At 48.0% G+C, this 22,643-nt stretch overlaps 1 protein-coding gene and 1 long non-coding RNA gene across 3 annotated transcripts; one reads left to right on the top strand and one right to left on the bottom strand.

Annotated features, from left to right (window-relative positions):
• The first annotated feature begins 3,043 nt into the window (after positions 1-3,043).
• LOC147226130 (uncharacterized) lies at positions 3,044-5,532 on the top strand. The gene is made up of 2 exons (XR_015107282.1): positions 3,044-3,286; positions 4,334-5,532. It is a non-coding gene; the product is annotated as an uncharacterized LOC147226130 (long non-coding RNA).
• Positions 5,533-11,429: 5,897 nt separating this feature from the next.
• Positions 11,430-20,592, bottom strand: arrdc2 (arrestin domain containing 2). 2 transcript variants are annotated; one of them, XM_086161497.1, is made up of 8 exons: positions 20,396-20,592; positions 19,649-19,903; positions 14,635-14,852; positions 14,446-14,548; positions 14,103-14,359; positions 13,857-14,019; positions 13,594-13,769; positions 11,430-12,909 (listed from the first exon to the last, which is right to left on the bottom strand). In XM_086161497.1, the coding sequence occupies exons 2-8, from the start codon at positions 19,899-19,901 to the stop codon at positions 12,856-12,858; spliced, it is 1,224 nt and encodes a 407-aa protein (XP_086017623.1). In that variant the 5' UTR covers positions 19,902-19,903; positions 20,396-20,592; the 3' UTR covers positions 11,430-12,855. The 2 variants fall into 2 exon arrangements, with proteins under 2 accessions (XP_086017623.1, XP_086017622.1); XM_086161496.1 differs by lacking the exons at positions 19,649-19,903; positions 20,396-20,592 and adding an exon at positions 15,730-16,153.
• Positions 20,593-22,643: the final 2,051 nt, after the last annotated feature.

The raw sequence follows: 22,643 nt of genomic DNA, 5'->3' as shown, positions 1-22,643 counted from the left end.
CTTATCTTATCTTACTTGCATCAGAGGCAGGTAACGGGGGGAGAAAAGCCGATCTCCTCGGCCGAAAGACACAAACGCCCGGGAGTGACTTAATAGGAAGAAGCTAAACAGGAAGTGATCTTGCAAGATGGATGTCATTAGAAAAAGAAAAAGAAACGGCTTGTACTCTTGGCAGAGACGTGTCCTCCTTCCCTCCGCCCAGGAACCTCCTCCGTCCAGGGCAGGATTTATCTACGACCTCCATGTTCGAAAGCAGAGGAAAAGCGTTCACCCTCTCATTCTATCATTGATGTACTTAGATTAGTTATTTATACTTTCTTAATCCCTGACCGGGAGCCACACAAACCCTTTTCAAATTTAAAATGAATTAACATAGCAATTTTTTTTTATTTTTTATTGGGGGGGGGGCTTTTCAAATTTCATTATTATTAAACAACTGCAAAGAAAATTGAATTAGATTTCCGCAATTTCCTCAATGTCCTTCTTGTATTTATGACAAAAAAATCATTTTATTGTCACGTGCAGTCGCTTATGATGAGCGACAAACAGATTTTGACAAATTAAAAATTAAATTTAAAAAATGATGGAACAAAAGTAAAACCGTTTTAATTAAAATCGGCCATTCACCCTCTCATTCATGTAGACAAAAAACAATTCACCCTGTCATTCATACATCTGGATAATTCAGGGTCCTGTATTTTGTGGAGACCTGGCTTACCAGGACCCGGGTCCGAATTGAACCGCCGACCTTCACCGAGCCGCATCAACACACACCAGGCTTTTACTGTGACTCTTTTCCTTACCTGGAGCCCAGAGATGTGGAACCCTGTCACGCTCTGTTTGCACAAGGATGGGCTTCACATTTCAGAGTCCAATGTCCGGCCCGCGGGCCAAATGTGGCCCGTGTTCAAACGGACGCCGGCCCGCGGCCTCTGGCTTTAAATCAAAGATATGCGACCGCCGGCACTGTTGACCAGGCAACACTACAACCATCTGACCGGGAACCGACGGGAAAAATAGAAGCAACTAGATGCCGTTTTAAATGCTCTTTTTTTGTTTTTTACAAGCGAATCAAATGAAAAATGCCCCAAAGGCGAGCTACGATTCCCAACCGCTGCAAACCTGAATTTATTCATTCGAAAATTTACGGAGAATTGAAGGCATTTCACCTGTGATAGGGAACAGGGTTTGACTTTTTTCCTTCAGGCAGAACGGTCGGCCTTCACACGTTTTCGCCTCAACAGAAAAGTCTTTAAGCCGGGACACTCCTGGCACTCCAGGGTTTCCATGTTCCCTAGTTTGACCGACCGCCGCCACTCGCCACAAGTCCACCGTAGTTATTCCTTTATGAATACGAAAGTTATTATTCAGTCGTTTCGACATGTAACTGGCAGCGCGACCTCTAAGACAGAGACACCTGCGCTTACAAGATGAACTCGCTCGTAACCCAAATTGCTTGTAGGTTATATTCGATTTCCCCATAATGAATGAACGGAAATAATCTGTCCCAGCCCTTAGTTTTGTTACATGTTTTTAAATAAGAAAAATGTACCTAAAAATAACAAAATAAAAAAAATACATAAATAAAATAAAAATGAAAAAATAACTAAATAAAATAGAATAGTAAACTGACTCATAACTCAACTTGCTTGTATGACACATTCAGTTTCCCCACTATGAATGAACTGAAACACTAATAATCCGTCCCAGCCCTCAGTTTTGTTACACGTTTTTAAATAAGACAAATGTACCTAAAAATAATAAAACAAAATACAATAATAATAATATATACAATTATTATTATTATTAACATTATTACAAAGGATGTAAAGAAATTAACTGGATTTATTCAATGCCACTTTATTATTCATATGTGTATCTGTGTATAGATACATATCTATGTATGTATGTATATATTTTTTTTAATGTATATTTTATATATTTTATATATATTATATATATTTTATATAAAATATATATATTTTTTTGTTTTGTTTTGGTTTGTTTTTTTTTGTTTGTTTTTTGTTTTACCATTTTGTCACTTTTATTTTTCCTTTTAAAAATCTTTTTTTTTTTTTACATCTTTACGGTATCCTCGAGTGTCAGAATCACTTTATCCACCAAGTAATTTTACAACTACAAGGAATATCTTTGGTTAACGTTGCAAAACAGACAACATGTAACAGGATTTAAATAAAGAGAAAATAAAGTGAAATGACATCTGCTCGATCGCGATCGATGCCGCAAAATGGAAAAAAAATCTGCAAAAACCGTGAAGACGCGACGATGGCCGGCCACGTCGGTACGAACGCTCATCCCGCGAGCGACGGCTCGTTTCTCGGAAAAACGGATAAGTCGTGATATTCTTCGGGGCTCCTGGAAGCGACGCTCGTGCAGAAACGTGCGCGTCGCGGCTCGCTCGCTTCTCCTCTTTGTTGTTTTTTTTTTTTTACCTGCACTATTGTTCTGCTGTCTGGCGGCGCTCGGAGGGCTACGTGCTAATCTCGCGCTCCTTCCAAGAAAAATACATTCCTCCGGGCTCGTTTCGTGTTTGTCACACTCTGGAAGGGAGAGAGTTCCTCCTTCCGGGTCTGGCCGGCAGCCAATCGGCCTGCAACCACGTGCACGGAGGAAACGCACGGTTAGGCGCCTCCCGCACCTAACCAGGGCCTCGCTTTGCTTAGCGTGAAACTCGTAGCCGGGTGGTGTTTTGCTGCGACTCGCGGAATCGCACGGCGTGGATAAACTGTCCGGCTTCCTTTTCCGAAAGCCGGGTAAACAAACAATCCCCCCCCTTCCCTCCCTGCGGGTGTCGATTTGATCATTTTCTGCAGGATCGGGAGACGACGTCACAACGCCAGGCTGTTTAAATTCATCAAGATTGGCAAACAAAGAGCGACGCGGAGCTTTTCGGGACAAAGCTAGTAAGCAGATTTAGATGACAAACAAAGGCGGGGCCAACAGAAACGGAGCGGCGCGTTTCGCAAGATGTTTTTTTCCTTCAAAACATCGACCGTCTGAGACGCAGAGCTCGCAACCCCTTCTTCCTCCTCCTCCTGTCGCTCTGGAGTTACACCGGCTTCCATGAAATCTTGAAAAAGGGAGGAGCTGCAAGACGATCCCGACTCCTTTCCGGAGTCAACAAGGCGCTGATCGGACGTCCTGACGTAACATCGCCTACGTGCGAGCGGACCGGGCGGGATGAGGGCGTCTGAGGAGACGTTTGATTGGCCAGGTCGGCGGCTTGGCCTCCACATCAAAGGGATCTTTCATGACACACAATTCTGTAAGTTATGAATACCCTTTTTATAACGCGCCGAGTGGCCGGAGACACAACAGTTGCGGAGCAGAGGGGGATATTTGGAGAGACGCGAACAAAGGGGCTCTTCTTAGTTCGCGGGAGATTCGAGATTAAAAGGCTAACTGACATCCGGTCACGGAAAAAAACAACAACTCAAATGTCGCGGTCGGAGACGTGGCCGGCCCAGGCTCGGCCAGAAGGGAACGGATTTCGATTTTTTTTTTTTTTGCACGAATCCGATTCGATTGATTACCGTTCATTCATTCATTCATTTTCCACACCGCTTATCGTGCAGTCGAGGTCGGGGGTTGGAGTTCGACCCTGCGGACGTCTGGGGTTCGGACAATCCCATGTATACATGGACATACGGACACGTGTCCGTTCGCCCTCTCATTCACGCATTATTTAGAGACATGCCACCATTCACCCTCTCATTCACATGCGAGCGATAAAGACCGACAAAAATAATTCCCCCACTCATTCACGTGTCATATAAAGACATCCAAGCATTCACTCTTTCACTCGTGCTCCATGTGGGCAATGCAATCCTTCCATCTCAGTCATGTAAGGAAAGAAAACCATTCACCCTCTCATTCATACATCATGTAAAGAGATGCAATCATTCACCCTCTCGTTCACATGTGAGATGCAAAGACCGACAAAAATAATTCACCCTTTCATTCACACGTCATTTAAAGACATGCAACCATTCACTCTTTCATACAGAGACCATAAGGGTCTATGTATGAACCCCTATGTGACCCCAACTCGTCTTAGGTTATCTTGAATATAAAGAAAGAAAACATTCACCCTGTCATTCACATGCCATAGAGACCTACAGTTAATTCACCCTCTCGATGATATGTCGTGTAAAGATGAAGATGATGAAGATGATGAAGGTGGGTGCTGCCATAAAGTGACGGCTTAGCAAGCCGCAAATGTCGCTGTAACGGCAATTCATTCATTCATTCATTCATTCATAATGTTTACCGCTTATCCTGCTTCCATTTCTCTTTTCTCTCTATTTTGCAGAGAGGAACCTGCATTCACCCCGTCATTCATCCGTCGTGCAGATACGTCACGCCATCATATGGACAGACCCCCCCCCCCCCCCCCCGCCTCTGAAGGGCCTCCTGATTCCGACCGGGACCTTCTTGCCGTGAAGCGCTAACCGCTATGCCGCCGCGCCGCCCGACGCGTAACGATCTGAGCAAGAAGCCAGGTTATTGGCCGGTCCTGGTGCCGTGGAAACCTTCTGGAGCTTCCCGCTGACCCCGATCTAGCTCGTTGTACGCCGCAGAGACCGACGCTTTCGCACAAAAACCCAGGGCGCTAGCCATAACAGCATCTTTTTGACCGAAAAACCCGTCCGGCTCCCGTTTCTCACCCGGCGCAAAACAAAAGCCTGGCGGTATCTTCCGAAAACAAACCCCCTGATACGTCCTCCCACCTCAGACGGCGTGTTTTGGTTTGTCGCCTACCGCTCTTCCCCGGGTCGTGTTGCGATCTGTTTGGAATGCGATTCACATTCGGAACACAAGAAGACAAACGAACGCTCGCGGGAAGATCCGCTTCCTCCCGCCAACCTTGACGAGGTGCCCGGGCTCCGACGCGCCCGGGGTTTTATCGGCGCAACGAGCAAACGGCGCCAAATTCATCGCGATAAGACTCATTGATGGCACGGCGGAGTCCTTGGATAGCTCGCTAGCCGAGCTTGACGCGATGGGAGGCCGCGTCTGAAACCGAAAGCGCGGCTGGGGAAAGTGAAAACAGCTGCGCCGACTGTGGAAACACCCGCAAAACAACAGGCGCGTGGGAGGCCGACGGAGGGCGAGCCCAAACAGGAGTCCGAGATATTATGAGATCTCAGGTGTCGCGTTCGCTGCGCCTATCGAAACCCGGCTCTTACGCAACACCTTCTGCAACTTTCCTTCTGCTCCGGCCTGACGTTTGGAGGAAACAGAAGGATCTGGCCGTGACAAGGAGAGGGGAAATATCTTCAAAAATAGAGACAACAGAGCAAAGACGCTAATAATCGCATTCTTGTGTCTTCGGCGATCCCGCCCGGGCTCCGGTGGCGTTATCGCGCAGCCCCGACGCTAGACTTGGAAGTTTATTTGAAGAATAAGTTTGTGCAACCCTTCCAGGAACATGTGGCGGAAGTGTAACGCACTGAATGCCCCGCATTCCTGAGCAGGAACATTAAATTATAAGCTCGATGAAACTCAATATTTGGCCGGTGTTTTTTTATGCGTCTGTTGTTTGAATGAGGCCTTTTGTTTTACTCGTGATCTCGTCTGGAAGTCTCTTTTGCCGAGGAGACGTTCGGGACGGTTTCCTCTGCTCTGTTTTTGTCCGGGAAAACATTAGAAGGAGAACAAGCGATAAGTCGTTCTCTAGGTCACTCGTTCAGGTCGATATTACAAGCATTCACACGTCATTTAGAGACTAAAAACTCATTTCTACCACGTCAGCATCATGGCTGCCCTCCATTTCACAGTAACTGTATAGATGGAACCGAATGTAATGGAAAATAAATATAACTACTCCATCATGTTAAATAGCTCTGGTTGTATGAAATCCAAAATACTCCATATGCATTCCCATCTTTCTAGAAACAGCCTTCCATCTGCAGCAACTTTTCCACCTCCCGGATATTTAGGGATAATATGTTGGAAGTGGCGTCGGTATGGATTCGCTTACGATCTAAAGACGTCACTCTGCGTGTAATACGATCGGAAATGTAGTTTATGGTAAATGCACACGTTTGACTTATTTGATTTAAGATGTTCTCGCGGGCCTCATATAAAGATGTGTTGAGTTGAGTTTAACACACATGCTGTGCACTATAATCATTTATGTCATTTATTTCGCCAATAACCTGCTAAATTTTGCATCCTGTACAAAAAAAAATAAAAAATTCAATGATTTTATCTCAACTGTTTCCAGAGTTTGCGCGGTCTTCTCTGTAGAGAGTGAACGTGCACGGTACCATCTTGTCTGGAATCCAAATTACAGACTTGTATATATTAGTACGGCAGAATGTTTGCACAGGAGCCGACCAGCCAGGAAGCGTCTTGCAGCGAGGATGCAGCGCAAACCCAAGCTCCAAGAACCAATAACAAGTGTTGATTCACCAACCAAACTCATCCCAAACCTTCCCATCGGTTTAGAGGCTTTGCCAACGCGCTCCCTTTATTTGAGATATTATGAGAAATAAGGAATTAGAAAGGCGGTGCGGCTTCATAAGAATCAAATGCGTGTTTCTGAAAATCCCGTAGCAACTTAGCTCGTCCTTTCTGCTCTGTTATGTAGCGACAAGATAACGGTGGACACGAATAAAAACACGGATATTTTATTTATTTCACAGCGGACAGGTTTTCATATTTCTGTCACGTAAGAAGTGATTGGATTGTCAGCATGTTATCGGTGAGAAGAATATTTTCAATTCTAATTTGTGTTTCGCGTTCACGGATTCAACGTTTCAACTCTTTTTTTTTTTTTCTATGATTTGATCTCCTCTGACCTCCGTTCTTGACCTTCAAGTATTTTCCCGAATTTACTGCCGACAAGTTCGGATCTCTAACGAAGGATGTACGAGAGCGTGACGGAGGATTTCTTGTGCCTCCGCTTTAAAATCTGGGCCAAAAATCAGCCGAGGGCAAAACCCGTCAAACCTCCGAGGTGAAACTACAAAGAGAGCGTATTTTCAAAATAAAACGGTGTCCGTTTGAACCGTTCGCCAGCCGCCTCGCTAGGAGGCCCGCGTTCAGCCCAAGAGACGACGCTGATATTACCAAACGTGCTGACGATGAAGCGGAAAAGGAGTTACTTCTCCACGGCTGAAGGAAAATAAAGAATGACATAAGCGGCGAACACCTGTTTGGTTAAATGATTATCCGATTATCCAGCAGCGGGAGAAACCAAAATGACGCAACGTTGGAAGTTCAAATGAGTCATTCTTACAAACCGCTTCAATCGCAGCGTCGCAAATTCGCGAAATCAAGGCGTTTACCTGTCGGCGCCCGTCCAGCAGATCCAGCAGGTCCGGCGCTGCCGTCCTGCGGCCTCTTCTCCGGAGGGTCGGCGCTCGTCAGCTGTCGTAAGAAAGAGGCGCTGCGTTATTCAAAAACAAAAACCGACGTGGAAAAACAGCTTTTCGGTTCGGTGAATTTCCATTCGCGATGTGAATGTCAGGAAACGGAAACGTCCGCCGATGGCGAGTTGCTGCCGTTACAAGTCGGGCGTCATCTAGAAACATGGAATATTACAAATAGAGTGATATTTGAAGGTGTAGATCAGCAGCCGCCAACCGGGGACCAGTTTAATGCTTGCAAAAGTTTTATATTAGGATTTTATATTAGGCAATGACAATATTCAGTGCAGCAGGAGGGCAAAGGTGGAAACCATCTTTTTTACGACTTTTACAAGTTATAACTACCATTTGTGCCTAGAAGGATTTCCTTTGCGGGCCGGGACCAAATGATCCGTGGACTAGACCCTGAAGACAAGGACGGACTGGTGTCGCAGCGGCTTTAAGGAGAAACCGCTCGCTAGCTTGTTGAAATCAAGGCTCCTGGATCGTCAGTCGCCTCTTGAGGACATTTCAGCCTTCAGGTCGACGATTACGGCTTCAGTTTTACGGCGAGCTGAAAAAATTCCACGGGCTCAGGTTCATTCGGGAGCGCTCGGTTTCTTTCGGCGCCCGAGGGCTTCACGCCACCGTCGCTGTCATAACTAGCGCGTCCTTTTAAGTTACCACGGTTACAAGGTCATTCCGTATCGCTTTTTGTTCTCGACATGTTTTAGATTTTTTTCCCCCTATTAACGTTTGACGAAAACCGAAAGCGAAGTAAAACCGAGGGACGCCGAATGGATTCAGAGCTTCAGGAGAAGAATTTTAAAAGTGTTTACTTTGGCCTCTTCAGATTTGCGCAGATCTTGACCTCGGACTCACAGCCCAGTGTTGGACCTGAATCTCACCCCTCCCGCATTGAAGCTCATGTTTTCTTCCTCCTCTAACATTTTTTTCAGCAGAAAACAGTTGCCGGGTCACCTGGAGAAGCCGGGTAGGTGAGGGCACGCCGATAAACAAGCCGGTATGCTTTCCCAAAGCGGCAACCTGCATATTTGTCCCTTCGTCAATGCACGATAGGAAGCTCCTACCTTCTCCGGATTCCTTCGGACTCCGTGCACATCTTCTTCAACAATACTTAAACTATTATTGTAACCTTTCAGTTCAGAGCCGAAGATGCCGATGTTGTCTTTGGGAGCGACCGGGACGGACGGGATCGGGGCCTTCAGAGGGACGGCGCATGTTTTGGAGATCAAGTCAGACTGAGATGGTCGAGTCACAGACAGACAGAGAATTCATTGGTAGACGGATGCTGGAATTGGAGGTCTAGAACGGAGGTGGGCAAACTTTTTTAGGCTCAGGAGCTGCATTGACTTTTAAAATTTGACAGACGGGCCGGGTCGGCTCAAGATACGATACATATAAAAAAAAAAAAAAAAAGAAAATACATTTTTAACAGTTCATATCACACTTGTCTGACTTTTGCTTTGAAAGAGAAACCAGCTTTGGTTTTGAAGGCTCTGACGTTTGCTCGCATTTCATGCACAAACCGGTTTCTCCCTCGTCGCTTCACTCTATCATGTGTGTCAGTGTGTCCACGGTAAAGGCGAAACCACGAAGACGATCTGTGTCATTCAGCTCAGGGAAATTCTCTCGTAGCTCCAAAAATGTAATGATGATCCAATCATTCAATCGTTCACGTCAAGTATGAACTTCGTACCGATCTTTAACGGGCCGGCTGTGGCCCGCGGGCCGTAGTTTGCCCACCCCTGGTCCGGAGGAAGACCAAAGAGAAGATGGATGGACATCTAGAGAGGATATGAAGGTGTGAGAGAGGAGGATCCAGAGAGTAGGGTGAGACGGAGATGGTGGATTCTCCCTGAAGGGAAAACCCCAAAAGAGAAGAAGATTGTAGAGGTCAGTTGTTAGCAAGTTGTTAGCAAGCCGTCTGTCTCCGCCCTCTTTTTCGAGTCGGTCGATCGAGCCCGGACGTCGGGTTTCTGTAGACCGTCCAGACGTGGGAAGCGGATTTCTACGGATTCGGGCGTGGTCTAAAGAAGATCCGACCCGCGTAGCGTCCGCCCGAGGAGTCGCGCTCCCTCATAACCTGACGCCCGCCGTGCATTCCTTCATGCAGGCTCGGTCACCCGTCCCGCTCCTGAAAACCCGGTTGGCCGTCTCGCTTTTCCACAATAACGGTGTCAAATTCCAGCTCGTCGCTTCGCCTTCCTACCGTCTCCCTCAACCGTCCGCGGATCGTCTCCGGATCGCCCCGAGATTATCATCTCTCTCGCCGATTTAACAACTGAGATGTATTTGAGACACTAATAGATGTGGAACAAGTCCTGGGAGAAAATATGATTGTCACACACTGAAATCACAAGGCAGCCGTTGCTCGGGGGTTCGGAGGCGGCGCGCGATACAATGCCTCAGCTTTTACACGGGTCGTTTCCGCGAGGTCCCGTCAGAGGGTCGGAAGAACGAAATAAATCCTTTGGAACATGGGAAAATGAACGGGGAAAGAAGATTCCCCTCCGGAAGGGAGGCGGGGGGACCGGAGCGAAGCCGGGACTCGGAAAACGGAAACGCCGGCTGAAAACCGATGGGACGGATCCTGCTTGAAACCTCCCGGGGACGCATCTAGTTTTTAGGGATCCAAAGACCAACGGAGGGGTCGGACCGGATTGGCAACGCTGACAAATGTTTATTATCATCCCTTAACCCAGGTAGCGGTCCGCAGAGGAAATAGATTCGCCAAGCGAGCTAGTTTCTTCTTACACGAGTCCATTTGCCCAACAGAGGGACGGATTGGATCCCTAAAAATATTTAGGCTACATCTTGAAGACCTTCTGACTCCTCTCGCAAGTCGCTCTCAAACTACAGGGCTGTTAAAGGGCTGTTCGTTCGCTCCACGCCTTTTCTTAGGAACGCCCGTCGGAAGCCATATTGGATGAAGCCACAACGATCCGCACTGGTTCATCATTTGGTCCCGGTCCGCAAAGAAAATCTTTCTTGGTACAAATTGGAGTTTTTTTCGTTCCACCTTCCGGATCTTATTTTGATAAAAAGCGTCAGTTTCCACCTTCGCCTGACTGCCGCTCTGAGCTCTGCCGCGCCATTTCACACTTCGGCTTCCACAAGCTAACACTTGAAAGAAGCAAACAGTCGGGCACAAAAGTCGTGCGGAAACGAGCGAACAACGGGACCGCGGCTGCATTTAAAAGAAAATAGATTCCTACCAAAGTTACGGGTTCATCGTAACAGATGATACAAAAACTTTGCACCCGCAACGCATTATTTGCTTGCGACGGCTTCAAATCTTTTTGCATTCTGGGTCCAAGTCAAAGCAGAAGATCCTGAGAGCCCTTTCTGTTTCCAACCAACAAAACAAGACTATAGAAAACTCACTTTCGGCCCCCAGATGGGATCATCTACTAGCGGGGAAACAAGATATTCTAGTCTAATACTGCCTCCTATAAAGCGTATTCGGATTAAATACTGTGAAGTTTTTATTTGAAACCCCATGCATTTTTATGCATTAAACCGGTTCCCGGTACAAGAAAACAGGTTGTGAACCGCTGCCTTCCCCTTTCCGGTACGCTAACCGTGCCCGCGCAGACCGTCTCCGGGTAAATTAAACCCCCAGGACGGCGTGTTACGACGGCGTGACGATTCACCGACCTGCGGATCCCAACCCGTGCGTTCCGGGGTCGACGTCGGGTTAAAAATAACCGTTCCGATCCCCGTTGAAATTTCGCGTCGACGCCCGACGGGAGCCACGTTTCGGTCGGGACGCGACGCGACCGATCAGATGTGAGACGGAGCGATAAGCCGCAGCACATTTGTTAAGATGAAGCACAGAAATAGAAACCTCGCAGCGCCGGTTTGAGATCAGAGAACGTCGTCCAGTTCCAGCTCCAACGCTACGTTTGGCCAAAACATGGGACTTTGGATTTGCTCTCTTGAAGGTAGTTTCGGCGGCGTGCTGCACGCTAACCGCGCCGCCGCAAGGATCCAGAGGGGATTTTCCACAGAGCACCGAAGAAGAAGGGGTTGATTTAATATATTTTTATTTTCTTAAAAAAAAAGAATTACAAAAATTAGGCAAAACTGTGAACTAACATTCGTATAAAAATACATTCCGACTTCTTCTAGCGTGACAATGAAGTCGCACGGCTGACCCTGAGGACTTCTTTCATACAGTTTGTTTTTCTTTTCCTTCTTTTTGGAAGTTGGAGGAGAAAATCTAATCCTTGAGTCAGTTTTTTTTTTTTTCCTTTTGTTTTTGGAATGGTTCTTTGTTCATACACTTCGGTGGCGTCTCCGGCTTAAGGCTTGACTTTGAACGCTGTGTGTTCTTGTCGGGCTCGGCGAAGCCACCCGAAGCGCTAAGGCATCTGGCTCCCATCAACAGCTTCAAACCACATGGCTCAGAGGTCTCCTCTTCCTCCTCCTCTTTTTCTTTAGCAGCTGGGAGAGCTAATTCTTGAGCCTCGCGTGGAAACGGATCACCCCGCTATTTATTTTTTTTAGCCTCACGCTAAAAATCAACATCAAGACGACGGTGCGGCTGCCGCATCGCGAAAAAACTCCACTCGCCCGCCCGCGACTTTTCGTTTCCTTCCAGAAAACGCTCGGTTCCGAGAGCTCCTGACACTCTCGCGCCATCTCCGACGACATATTTAAGGCATACGTTTTTTTTTTTTTCCCTTTTACATATTGTTCACCTGCATGCATAACATACATCTACATCTGCTCATTGGACTTCTCGTAGAATTCCTTCACGTAGAATATGTGCTTGTATAACATTTGAAATCACTGCCGTCGAGTCACACGTTGCATAGAATGTAGGCTGTTAAGATTCCAGCATGTCTGGTAAAAGGGAGTTGGAAAAAAAAAAAAAAAAAAGAAAGAAAAAGACAACACATCGCACCTTTCTTAATGTAACGCCGGTTACATTACTTGACGACGTAGCGTTAAAACACGTCAATCTGAAATAAAACACCCGGTGCAGCACCAACATCTCCCGCTTTCTCCCTTCACCAACGTGTCCAAAAACTCCTGAAATCTTTAAAAACTCACTTGACATGAGGGAAATGATCGGGAGGCATTCGGAGCTCTTTTGGTTTGGAGCCAAAAATCACTTGGCGGCGGGGGGGGGGCCGACGGGGGGGGGGCGACGGGGGGGCCGACGGGGCCTCCGTCTCAGCAGAACGGGAAAGTGTCCACTCTTTTTTTTTTTTTTTTGTCTCGGTAGTGAAAACGAAAAAAAAAAAGCGTGGGTCAGTGGGTTCGGAGGTCGGCGCTCCTCGCGCTTCCACCGGCGTTTGGGTCTGCTGAGCGCTCCGCCGCGCTCCGGCCCCTCTTCGCAACTCTTGGGTCGGGACCGGGGTGGCTTTTCCGGCAAGGAGAAGCGATCCAAATCTCTTGATTTGTTTTCGTTTCATTATTTTAAGACGCTCGAACGGGGGCTGGTGGTTCAACACGTCATGCAGCGAGGCCTCATGCTGACGGGCTGAGGGTTGGGATCCACCTGCGGACGGAAGAACGGAATTAGATTCGACCCGGACCGGCGTTTCCACGGCGACGCAGGAGATAAACTTTGATCCCCAGAGGGGAAATTCTTTTGTCGCGGCAATGAAACAGTTCTAAGTGTCAAAAAAAAACAAAAAAAAAACGGGGAAATTATTTGCTTTGAATCGGAAAAAGGATTTGAATGTTGAAATAAAATGTCAAAAAATTGAAATTTTCATTTTTCTTTAATTTCAATTTTGTTCAATGATAGCCCGCATCTAAAAATTGAGAAATGTGACCAGCCGGCCAAAACAATGACCCACACCTAGAAAAACAAAATAAAGATACCGCTCGAAAAAATAAAGGGAACCCTTAAGAGACAATGTAACTCCAAGTCAATCCTATTTGTGTGAAATCAAAATGTCCACTTAGGAATTTAACACGGGTTGATTTGGTCTTGTTTTAAGGACGTGACATCAACGTTGGATCAGCCTGGAGTGTGTTTTTACACTTTCATTTGGAGTCCAGACCTCCATGGGTTCATACATTTCACTTCCCGATCATTGCGGTGTGATTTTGTTGTCGGCACATTCGACTATGCAAAGTATTTAATGAGGATATTTCATCCATTCGGATCCAGGATGTGTTATTTTAGTGTTCCCTTTATTTTTCCCGCAGCGTACGTCGTATCCTAAAACCTCACCTCGCTGTACACCGGCGGCGGTCGGAAGCGGAACTCCTGCACGAACGCCATGAGGGGCCGTTCCAGGATCCCGCTCAGATCTTCGTCCGGTTGCGGGACGTCGGCGGCGGCGTCGTTGTCGTGGTTGCGCTGCTCCGCCTCCTCGCCGGTCACCACGGAGCTGTACTCCGGAGGGGCTGCGCGGGAAAGGAGACGGAGGATCGGTCCACCGCGCATCGTGAGGATTCCCCCCCTCGTCGAAGGTTTTAAAAAGAGACGCTTACGCTCGGGCTGCTCTGGGATGGCCATGCGCAGCCACTCCAGGTTGACGCTGTACTGGCTGCTGACGCTGGAGGTTCTGCTGCCGAACGGATGGAGCGGGATGGTGCCGATGACCAGCGGCAGCTCCAGGCACAGCTTGGACGTGCCGGGGACGTCCACGCACACCTGGGACGGAGCGGAGGACGGCGGTCAGGGAGGAACCGGCGAGCGAACCGGCGAGTTTCCGCCTTTCGGACGCCGAAGCTCACCTTCAGCATGTATTCCACTTTGATGATGCGGCACTGCAGGATGGACGGACCCACGGGCGGGATCTTGATGGCCCGGCCGTGCCAGGTCTCCCGGCGCCGGGTTCCCACGATGTCGCCGCAGAGCGTGGCCACCACCGAGCGCTTCTGCTTCATGGTGCCGCGGGCGATGAAGGTCTGCGTCTGCGTGATGTACGCCTTGGGCACGATGGACCGCGACGTGGAGTTGTCGAACTCGGCGAAAACGGGGATGACCTCGCCTGAGGAGACGGGAGGAGCGGCGTTGAGGATCGCGGCGCGCCTCTCCTCGCCGCGGCGGACGCTCTTTTCTCCGCCGAGCCCTTACCTGGCGTGTAGCCCTTGCGGTCGATCTTCGCCGTCACCGAAACCTGACCGAAGTTGCGGTACCACATGCGGGCCATCTTATCTTTGGTTCCCGCCTGCGGCGCCTGGGGAAGCGAAAACACCGGGAGACGTTTGAGGAAAAAGGTCGCGGCGGCGTCCAAGAAAAGGTGAGGAGGTCACGGAGCCTCACCAGCAGAGCGGGCGTGTTGATGTCGATGGGCTCGATCACCGTGAACTCCTTCTTGATCTTCTTGACGGTGGCCCAGGGACGATGCAGCTTCACCTTCACCCAGTAGCGAATGCTGCCGTGCTTCCCCTCGAAGGAGGTGACCAGCGTCTCCTCCGGCAGCTGGAAGCTGAAGGGGAACTCGTGTCTGCCGGCGGGAAGGACCGTCACGCCGCCGTTATCTAAAAAAGAAAACCGTGAGGGGAGAACGTGAGCGGGGAGACGTCCATTCCTTTTTTCTAACTTTCTGAGCTTTTAACGACGGTACGCTTGGCGTCCAGGTGAATAAATACGACTCGAACCCGAACCCTCGCCCTCCGAAGGCGCTCGTCGCGGCCGCCGCCGAAACAGAAAGCCCTTTCTCTGCGAATCACATGGGCGAGCCGCTCCGAGGGGCGGCTCCTGCTCCTTTGTGCTGACTGAGAACATGTTTTCCTGCAGCCGTTCCCCGGCCGGCCCTCCCTCCTTCCTTCGCCCTTTTTCCCTGCAGATCCCCTAACACGTGTCTCGCGTTTTAACCGCTTCCATGTGTTTGCGTCCTTTTTGGAAAATAAACGCGTCAAATCCAACAGACGGCGCTTCGGCGCACACCGACGGCTACAGGTCAATCTCCACGCCGCACTCCTGTAGACCGTCTTCAGGGGCCGTCAGATCCAACGACAACAACAAGTCTGCAACTGTAACTTCCGGCTCCTTTATGGACAAACTTGTGGAGCAATGAATGAAGTTGTGCACGTCTGGCTCCGGGAGCAGGTTGGGCTCAATGCAAACACAGCTGCTGTCACCTGTGTGTGTGTGTGTGTGTGTGTGTGTGTGAATGGGGTTCCTCAGGCGACTGTCAAGGAAGTTGGCTTTATCCGACTAGTAACAAGTGAAGGCCCAGAGCAAAGCAAGACAGAAACGACAACCTAGGCAGGTAAAACGTGTCAAATCCGGTTTGGGGTGCACTTTTGTGCAGAGAAACAACTAAAACGGGGGGTCACATTTGTGTTTTTTCTGCTTTTTTTTTGGGGGGGGGGGGGGGTTCTGGATCTCCGGGAGGCTGCAGGGGTGACTGACCTGCCTGCAGCAACACCTCCCTCCGGTTCAGGTACTCCACCTCGTCGCTGTAGTTCTGGGTGTAGGCGGTGCTGGACCCGGCCGAGCGGGACTCGGTCCAGTGCACCTTAGCGAAGCCCTCGGCGTGCAGCTTGAGGGAGTCGAGGCGGGTTTCCCCGGACAGCTCCAGCAGAACCCGGCCGGACACCACGTCCCCGCTGCTGAACACGGGCGGACAGTCCACCTCCGGGGAGTCGAAGACGACGTCCAACTTTTTCACCTTGTCGAAAATCATGTCTCTGGCGTTACGAAGCCCGATGACGTGCAAAGCGAACTTATTTCCTTCTCGCGTTAGTCCCGCAGAGTTTTGGGAAGTGAATGTGTGGGAGAGGATTCGTCCGTGTTGCCGCTCCGTTCGGCGCTTCGACTGTCTGAGCTGCGGCGACGCACGGCGGTCTATATATACACTGAGAAAGTGGGCGGGGCTTCGCCGCTTCTTATATAAGGCCTGAGGAGAGGGCGGCGCTGCGTTCAGGTACCGCTTCGTCGGCACCGACATCTCAGCGCTCCAGCTGAGAAGTCGCACTTCTTTCCTGTTTTTGTTATTTTCAAATAAAATTAACAACAGCGTTACATCGACGCGCGAGTTGTAAAGCCCCTTCCTGCCCACCGATGCCCAGATGAGGTGTGCCACGGCGCTGTCACGTACAGACGGCTTTCAAACTTCGATGTCCCCCTCTTACTCCGTTAAAAAAATGTTAAAACTTAAAAAAAACAAACCGCATCCGCGTGCAGATTTGTAATCGGATCTCTCTGTGAGACGCCGTGAAGGTGAAACCCGCTCATCATCCCCGCGGGCGAGTTATTAACGCTCCTTTTGAGATAAAGCTGACAATTCCGAGGCGTCCCTGAAGGCGTCATCATAAACACGCAGACTGGGTGTGGAAGCCAGAGTGAAAAACAGTGCCTGACGATGACTGATGGTTACAGGTTCTTAGAAGAAAACAGGCTTACTGAGCATGCCTCAGTCTGGCAGGGATCCTGCAGAAGAACTCAAGAGGGAAATAGTTTCACTCTGTACCGACGCTGTTTACTCCACTTCTTCCTTGGCGCTCTGAACATACTGTTACCCCGTCCCGTGGCCGCACACATGGTCCGCACACGGCTCCGCACGAAAGCGTTCAACTTATGCCTCTAAATCCCTCGCTGGAAAACAACTACAGTGCCGCTTTTGGCATTCGCTACGGGGATAAAACCAAATGACGTTTGTGCTCACTTAGATCCGGAGTGACCGAACGGCGAGGGGGGCGGGGCGGGGGGGACCTCGCCGACGCGGGCCTCAAATCCGGCAAATAAGCGCAATGAGATCGACGACTCGTGCGGCGAGTTCGTCATTTTGCCGGCGTCGCCGGGCGAGAGGTTTGCTTTCGCGGTGCCTGCGAGGACCCGAGCGGTTCTGGGGAGGAGGGGGTCAGCGCAAAACCAGGACCAGAACGTCATTTGGGGGTTCCATCGCCGGCCTCCCTTAGATGGAGAGTTGCCCGTCTCCGCGTTACAAGAAAGTTGCAGTAAACAAGTTTACCTTTTACTAACTGAACAAGTTTATCTGCATTTAACCTTTTCCGTCCTCCTCCATTCAAAACGCTCAGCTCCACTCGGGAGTCTGGAAAAACAAAGTTGTTTACTCCTTTTGTTCGGCGAGGACGCTGAGCCGGCTCTCTGCCGCCACCAGACGGCGGCTGCAAGCGAGAGCCGGGTTTTCAATGAAGGATCGCCTTTCTGGAGCCTGTTATTTACATGAGCGTAGCATTCGGGGTCATTTCCAGACTTAGCCGTCCAGCTACGTTCAGGAAATCAAGATCTTCTTTTTTTTCTCTCAGTCTTGTTTTCACAACATTGCAGAAAGCTGAAGAAGATCTCCCTCGGTTTTTTTTTTAAACAGAGGATGACGCGCCATCTGCTGGACCGCCTTTCTGGAACTTGTTATTTATACGATCGTGCCATTCGGCGCAATTTCCAGATTACGCCGTCCAGCTACATTCGGGTAATCGAGTTCTCTGTCTTCTTTTTTTTTCTCGGTCTTATTTTCTCAACATTGCAGAAATCTGCAGAAGGTCGCTTCCGCCATCTGCTGGCTCCCGGGGGGCCGGGGGCTCCGGTAAGACGCTGGTAAGACGCTGATAAGACGCAAAACAACCTCCAGATAAGCGATGACGCCGAGCAAAAAAATGAGCGGATTGACGGGATGCATCCCAGAATGAGTATCTGCCCTGTTCTCTTAAAATACCCCCCAAAAAATCCTTCAAAACAAATTGAAAGCGACTGGATTTTTCTTTCATTTAATGTTGTGACACTTTAAAATGAAAATATTTTCTAAATAAAAGCGGCAGCTGGCGTTGTGTCCGGGGAGGGGACCGTGTGTTTTGCTTTCCCGGTTGCCGCGGCGACACGGCCTGTATTTTTCAAAAAAAAAAAAAAAAAAGGTCCTCACCCTTTCCTTCCTTCCTCCTTCCTCCTTCCCTTCTCCTCCGCTCACTTTTCCCCGGCTTCAAGCCGCCTCTTACTTTTATTTTACCCACGGGACGTTTTTCCCGCGACGTGCGAACGAACGGGGAAAAAGAAAAAAAACGTCCGACGAATCGTTCAGTGAAAGGCGTCGACCTCTCGAGTCGCTCCGGACGCTCGTTTTATTTGATTACCTTGAGAGCGCAAAATAGACCGCGCATCATCGACGGCCCGGACGTTAGCCGACGGGCGTCTGGGCGCGCAACCAAAACATTTTCACGGTCGCAGACCGAAAAAACGTCGTCTTTGTCCTTTTAATTGTCTCTTCTATTTATATTCATATCTATTGATATTGTTATTGTTGCTGTGACAACAACAACAAAGTCTTACCTTAAAGCTGAGCTGTTTTAAATCTTTACGGCGCCGCGATGCGATCGACGACCAGCAGACGAGCGCCAACGCAACCGAAAAAGGAAACTTTGTGGATAAACAATCGCCAGGGCGGTATTTGGCGGCACAGACGGAATTCGTCGTCGATCCGAGTTGTCGGCTTGTAAACGGCGACCCGAGGATGCGACGAAAAACGTGCGTTTCGACGTGAGATGACGGTTCTTCCACGAGTCCTCGGTCGCTAAACAAGAGTCCGATGATCGGCTTTTGGATTTGAATCGTGCTCTGAAAAAGCATTTTCTTCAGGAAATAAATACCTGAAACACACTTTGAATTTAGGCGTCCTGGTTTCTCCGGCGTCGAGAATGGCATCCGAACAGTCGACGGCAGCGGGAGAACACGTGACGGCTATCTAGCGTTTATCATCCAGCCAGTCAATCATAAACTAAATGGCGTTTATCGTGCATCGAACGTGCACGTCAAGATATTCCTCTGCGATAGGGATCCGTTGAATTAATATAACAATAACTTTGGGAGGCTGCACTTTAAAACCTTTTTCTTGTTTTTTCCTAATCCTTCATCTTGGGGTGTTTTTTTTTTTTTTTTTCCCCATCGTGTTTGTCCGCGTTCACCTTTGGACTTATCTCGCCCGTCAACCCGTTGACCTGTAATTTTTAACCGGCCCCGGTCGTTTTGCTTACGAAATCGGATTTAAAAAAAAAAAAAAAGGAAGGAAACGGTACGAAACGCGGGCGTTCGCAAACAATTTACAACGAGAAAACCGAGGAAGCGTGTTTAGCGACTTTGTTTCGGGAAGCGTCCTTTTCCATTCCGCCTCGTTCGGCGAGACGGGTGATGTCGAGGGAGTTCCCGTCCTCGCCGTCCAACGACCGCTCAAACACGTTGTCGCTTTCACGAACGCTTATTTACAACGCGTTAAGAAAAACCCGGTTTTTAGCGACTGAGGTGAAGAACGACGTCGGTCCGAAAACACCGAAGACGGAGGTCGGCGTCGCTTGAACGCGCCGGCGACTTTTCCACTGACCTCGGATCAGATGCTGCCTCTTCCTGAAGTAGGTGATCTTGGAGGTGTAGTCGTTGTAGACGGAGTTCATGCCTCGGTTCTCCAGCCAGTGCGCCGTGGCGACGCCTCGTCCCTGCGCCTTCATGGAGTTCACCCTGGTGTCCCTGCGGAGCTCCAGCACCACCACGCCGGACACCGACTCCCCTCCGGCGAACGCCGCGTCGCCCGGCGCGTCCAGCTCCAGTTTGAAAGACTTTATCGAGTTCAACGCCATCCCTGCGATGCCACATCGGAGTAAAACATGAACGCGACGTCGCCGACGCCAAACAAAGACCCTGTAAATTTTTGATGCCGTTCGTCCGCTACGTTTCTCCCGCTCCATCTCGCCATTCCAAAATCATCCGATCACCAATAACGGATCATATCCAATATCTTGATGTCACTGCGACAAATCAATCGAGGCGCCGTTTTCAATTTGCCTGACATCCGGATGAGCTCCTGCATCGGCAATAATAAGAGTATGATTCCAGCCAATGTAAATATGAGCTTACATAGTAAGTTACAGCATGAATGTCATATTACACTGTCATAACACATTGTAACAACAGTGTAATAACACTTTAATAACACTGTAATAGCCTCGGTGACCGCGGCTCCCACCCTGGAAGGATCCACACACGCGTTTTACACCGGAGCGAAGGGCATGTTGTGTGTGTGTGTTCACACACACACACACACACTGCACCGGATGGCTGGAGAACAACTCACCGGCGGCGACCCTCCCGGTGGACCGGGGTTCGTGGAGAGCAGGAGGAGGATGATGGAGGTGGAGGTGGAGATGGAGGAGCGTCCGTTGCGCGCCCGTTGCGCACCAATGATGAAGAGCACATGCAAGTCACGTCCACCCACTTAAAGGCCGTGGAAAAGGAGGAGGAGCCGCGTCACGACCTTTCAAATTACAAGCCCTTCCGCCGTGGCGTCGCTCCTCCCCCGCAGGATCCCCCGCAGGATCCCCCGCAGGAGCCTCTTTCCCCGCAACAGGAGGACCCGGATCGTGACGTGCGTCGATGCGTCATCTACTTCCGGGTGTTTGTAAACGCGAAATCGTGCCGGTGAGCTTTTATTTTGAAAAGTTACGAATTTCAAAGCGTGTTTTGATGGAATGGCTCGCTGAGCTGCTTCAAAGCGCCTGGATTTATTCCAATGATTTTTATCAACATCATCATCATCATCATTCTTCTTCTTGTTATTATTACAACTACAATAATACTTTAATTTTTAGATATTAATATTAGTCGGTGTTATGAATATAATAAATAATACCATTATAGATATCACAATGATAAATACGACAAAACAATGATTATCATTGTAAGTAGCAATAGTAATATTATTCCTATATTGATATAGCCTTATTATAATAATTATAATATAAGTATAAAAATTATGATAATAATAATTATATGTATAATTATAAATGATTAACATATTAATTATACTATTATCATTATATTCTAATACAACTAAAATAATAAAAGTAATCATAATCTATTATGATTATTATTATTGTTTGGTAGGATTAGGATTATTATTATAGGAGTATTAGTGGTAGTAGTATATGGATTATGATCATACTACTACTACTACTACTACTATTACTAGTAGTAAAAGTAATAATAGTAGTATGATAGTAGTAGTAGTAGTAGTATGATCATAATCTGAATACTACTACTACTACTAATAATAATAATTATCATATTATCATTATGAATATAGCTGTTGTAAAAAATAAAAATAACATCAACAATTATTTCCATTATTACCACACCAATTATTATAAGTAGTAGTCCTTATAATTTCTAAAGAAAAAATCACAACCCGGATTAAAAAAGATGAATACTGAATGTGGAGTCGGGTCTCTTGAGTGTCCTGAGAGAGACGTGTGTGAGACGTGTGTGTGAGACATGTGTGAAAGACGTGTGTGTGAGATGTGTGTGAGACGTGTGTGTGAAAGACGTGTGTGGAGACTCCACTCAGTCTCCATGTCCATCCCGACACTCTTTGCGGTATATAATGGAATATTTCTTCTATTTTACATGAAATCGGTCAATGTTTGCATACGAATGGATGCGACGGGCTGAAAGTCAAGTAAATCAGCTCTTCCGGTGTCACCCGGCTAACGTAGCAGCTCATAGCTGAACCCTCGCTGTTCCACCGGCTTGATGAATGCCAGGTTCACTTTATGTACATACGCCTTTCTCTTTTATCAGCTTAGCCTGCATCTCGGGGTCAAGGCCGTGTTATTGCCACAACACAGATTGTTTTTACAGAGGTTTGTGCTCGGTCATGCTCGATGGGGGGGGGGGGCCTGCATCGCAGACGTTCGCCTCCTTCGTAAGTGGGACGGCGAAGTCCCAGATAACGCGCCCCCGCTGGCCTCCGGACGCCGAGCGTCCGGTTTCCTGCAAGTCGCTAAAGGACTTCCAGAACAGCCGGCAGTTTCTTCTGCTATGATATGATGTTATGATGACTGCAAGATCGCAACACTTCTCCTACCTTGGTGGATTATCTTTATTGTTAGTATTTTTTTTCCTGCTGAGTAACAGTAATAGTATCAATAAATATGAATAGAAATATAAATAGACATTAAAAGATTGGATTCTTCTTCTTATTATTATTATTACTACTTATTTTTCCTGCTGAGTGACGCGTTGTAATTCTAATCATTCTTTTGTCACAGCAGAATGACAGTAATGGCATCAATTAATATGAATATAAATATAAATAGACATTAAAAGATTGGATTCTTCTTCTTCTTCTTCTTCTTCTTCTTATTATTATTATTATTATTATTATTATTATTATTATTATTATCCTTATTATTATTATTATCCTTATTATTATTATTATTATTATCATTATTATTATTATTATTATTATTATTATTATTATTATTGTTATTATTGTTATTATCATTATCATTATTATTGTTGTTATTGTTATTATTATTATCATT

Source organism: Fistularia commersonii, chromosome 16 (assembly GCF_037954325.1).
Source record: "Fistularia commersonii isolate RoL2024-O1a breed Wild chromosome 16, RoL_Fcom_v1.0, whole genome shotgun sequence".
Classification (NCBI taxonomy): Eukaryota; Metazoa; Chordata; class Actinopteri; order Syngnathiformes; family Fistulariidae; genus Fistularia; species Fistularia commersonii.
The sequence above is the reverse complement of the archived record's forward strand: the minus strand, read 5'-3'. Positions and strand labels throughout refer to the sequence as shown.

Coding starts and splice junctions, on each gene's coding strand:
- arrdc2 (XM_086161496.1), bottom strand. CDS start 16,003: ATGATTTTCGACAAGGTGAAAAAGTTGGACGTCGTCTTCGACTCCCCG. Junction 14,549..14,634: donor TCAACACGCCCGCTCTGCTG/GTGAGGCTCCGT, acceptor TCGCTTCCCCAG/GCGCCGCAGGCGGGAACCAA. Junction 14,020..14,102: donor AAGTGGAATACATGCTGAAG/GTGAGCTTCGGC, acceptor GCTCCGTCCCAG/GTGTGCGTGGACGTCCCCGG.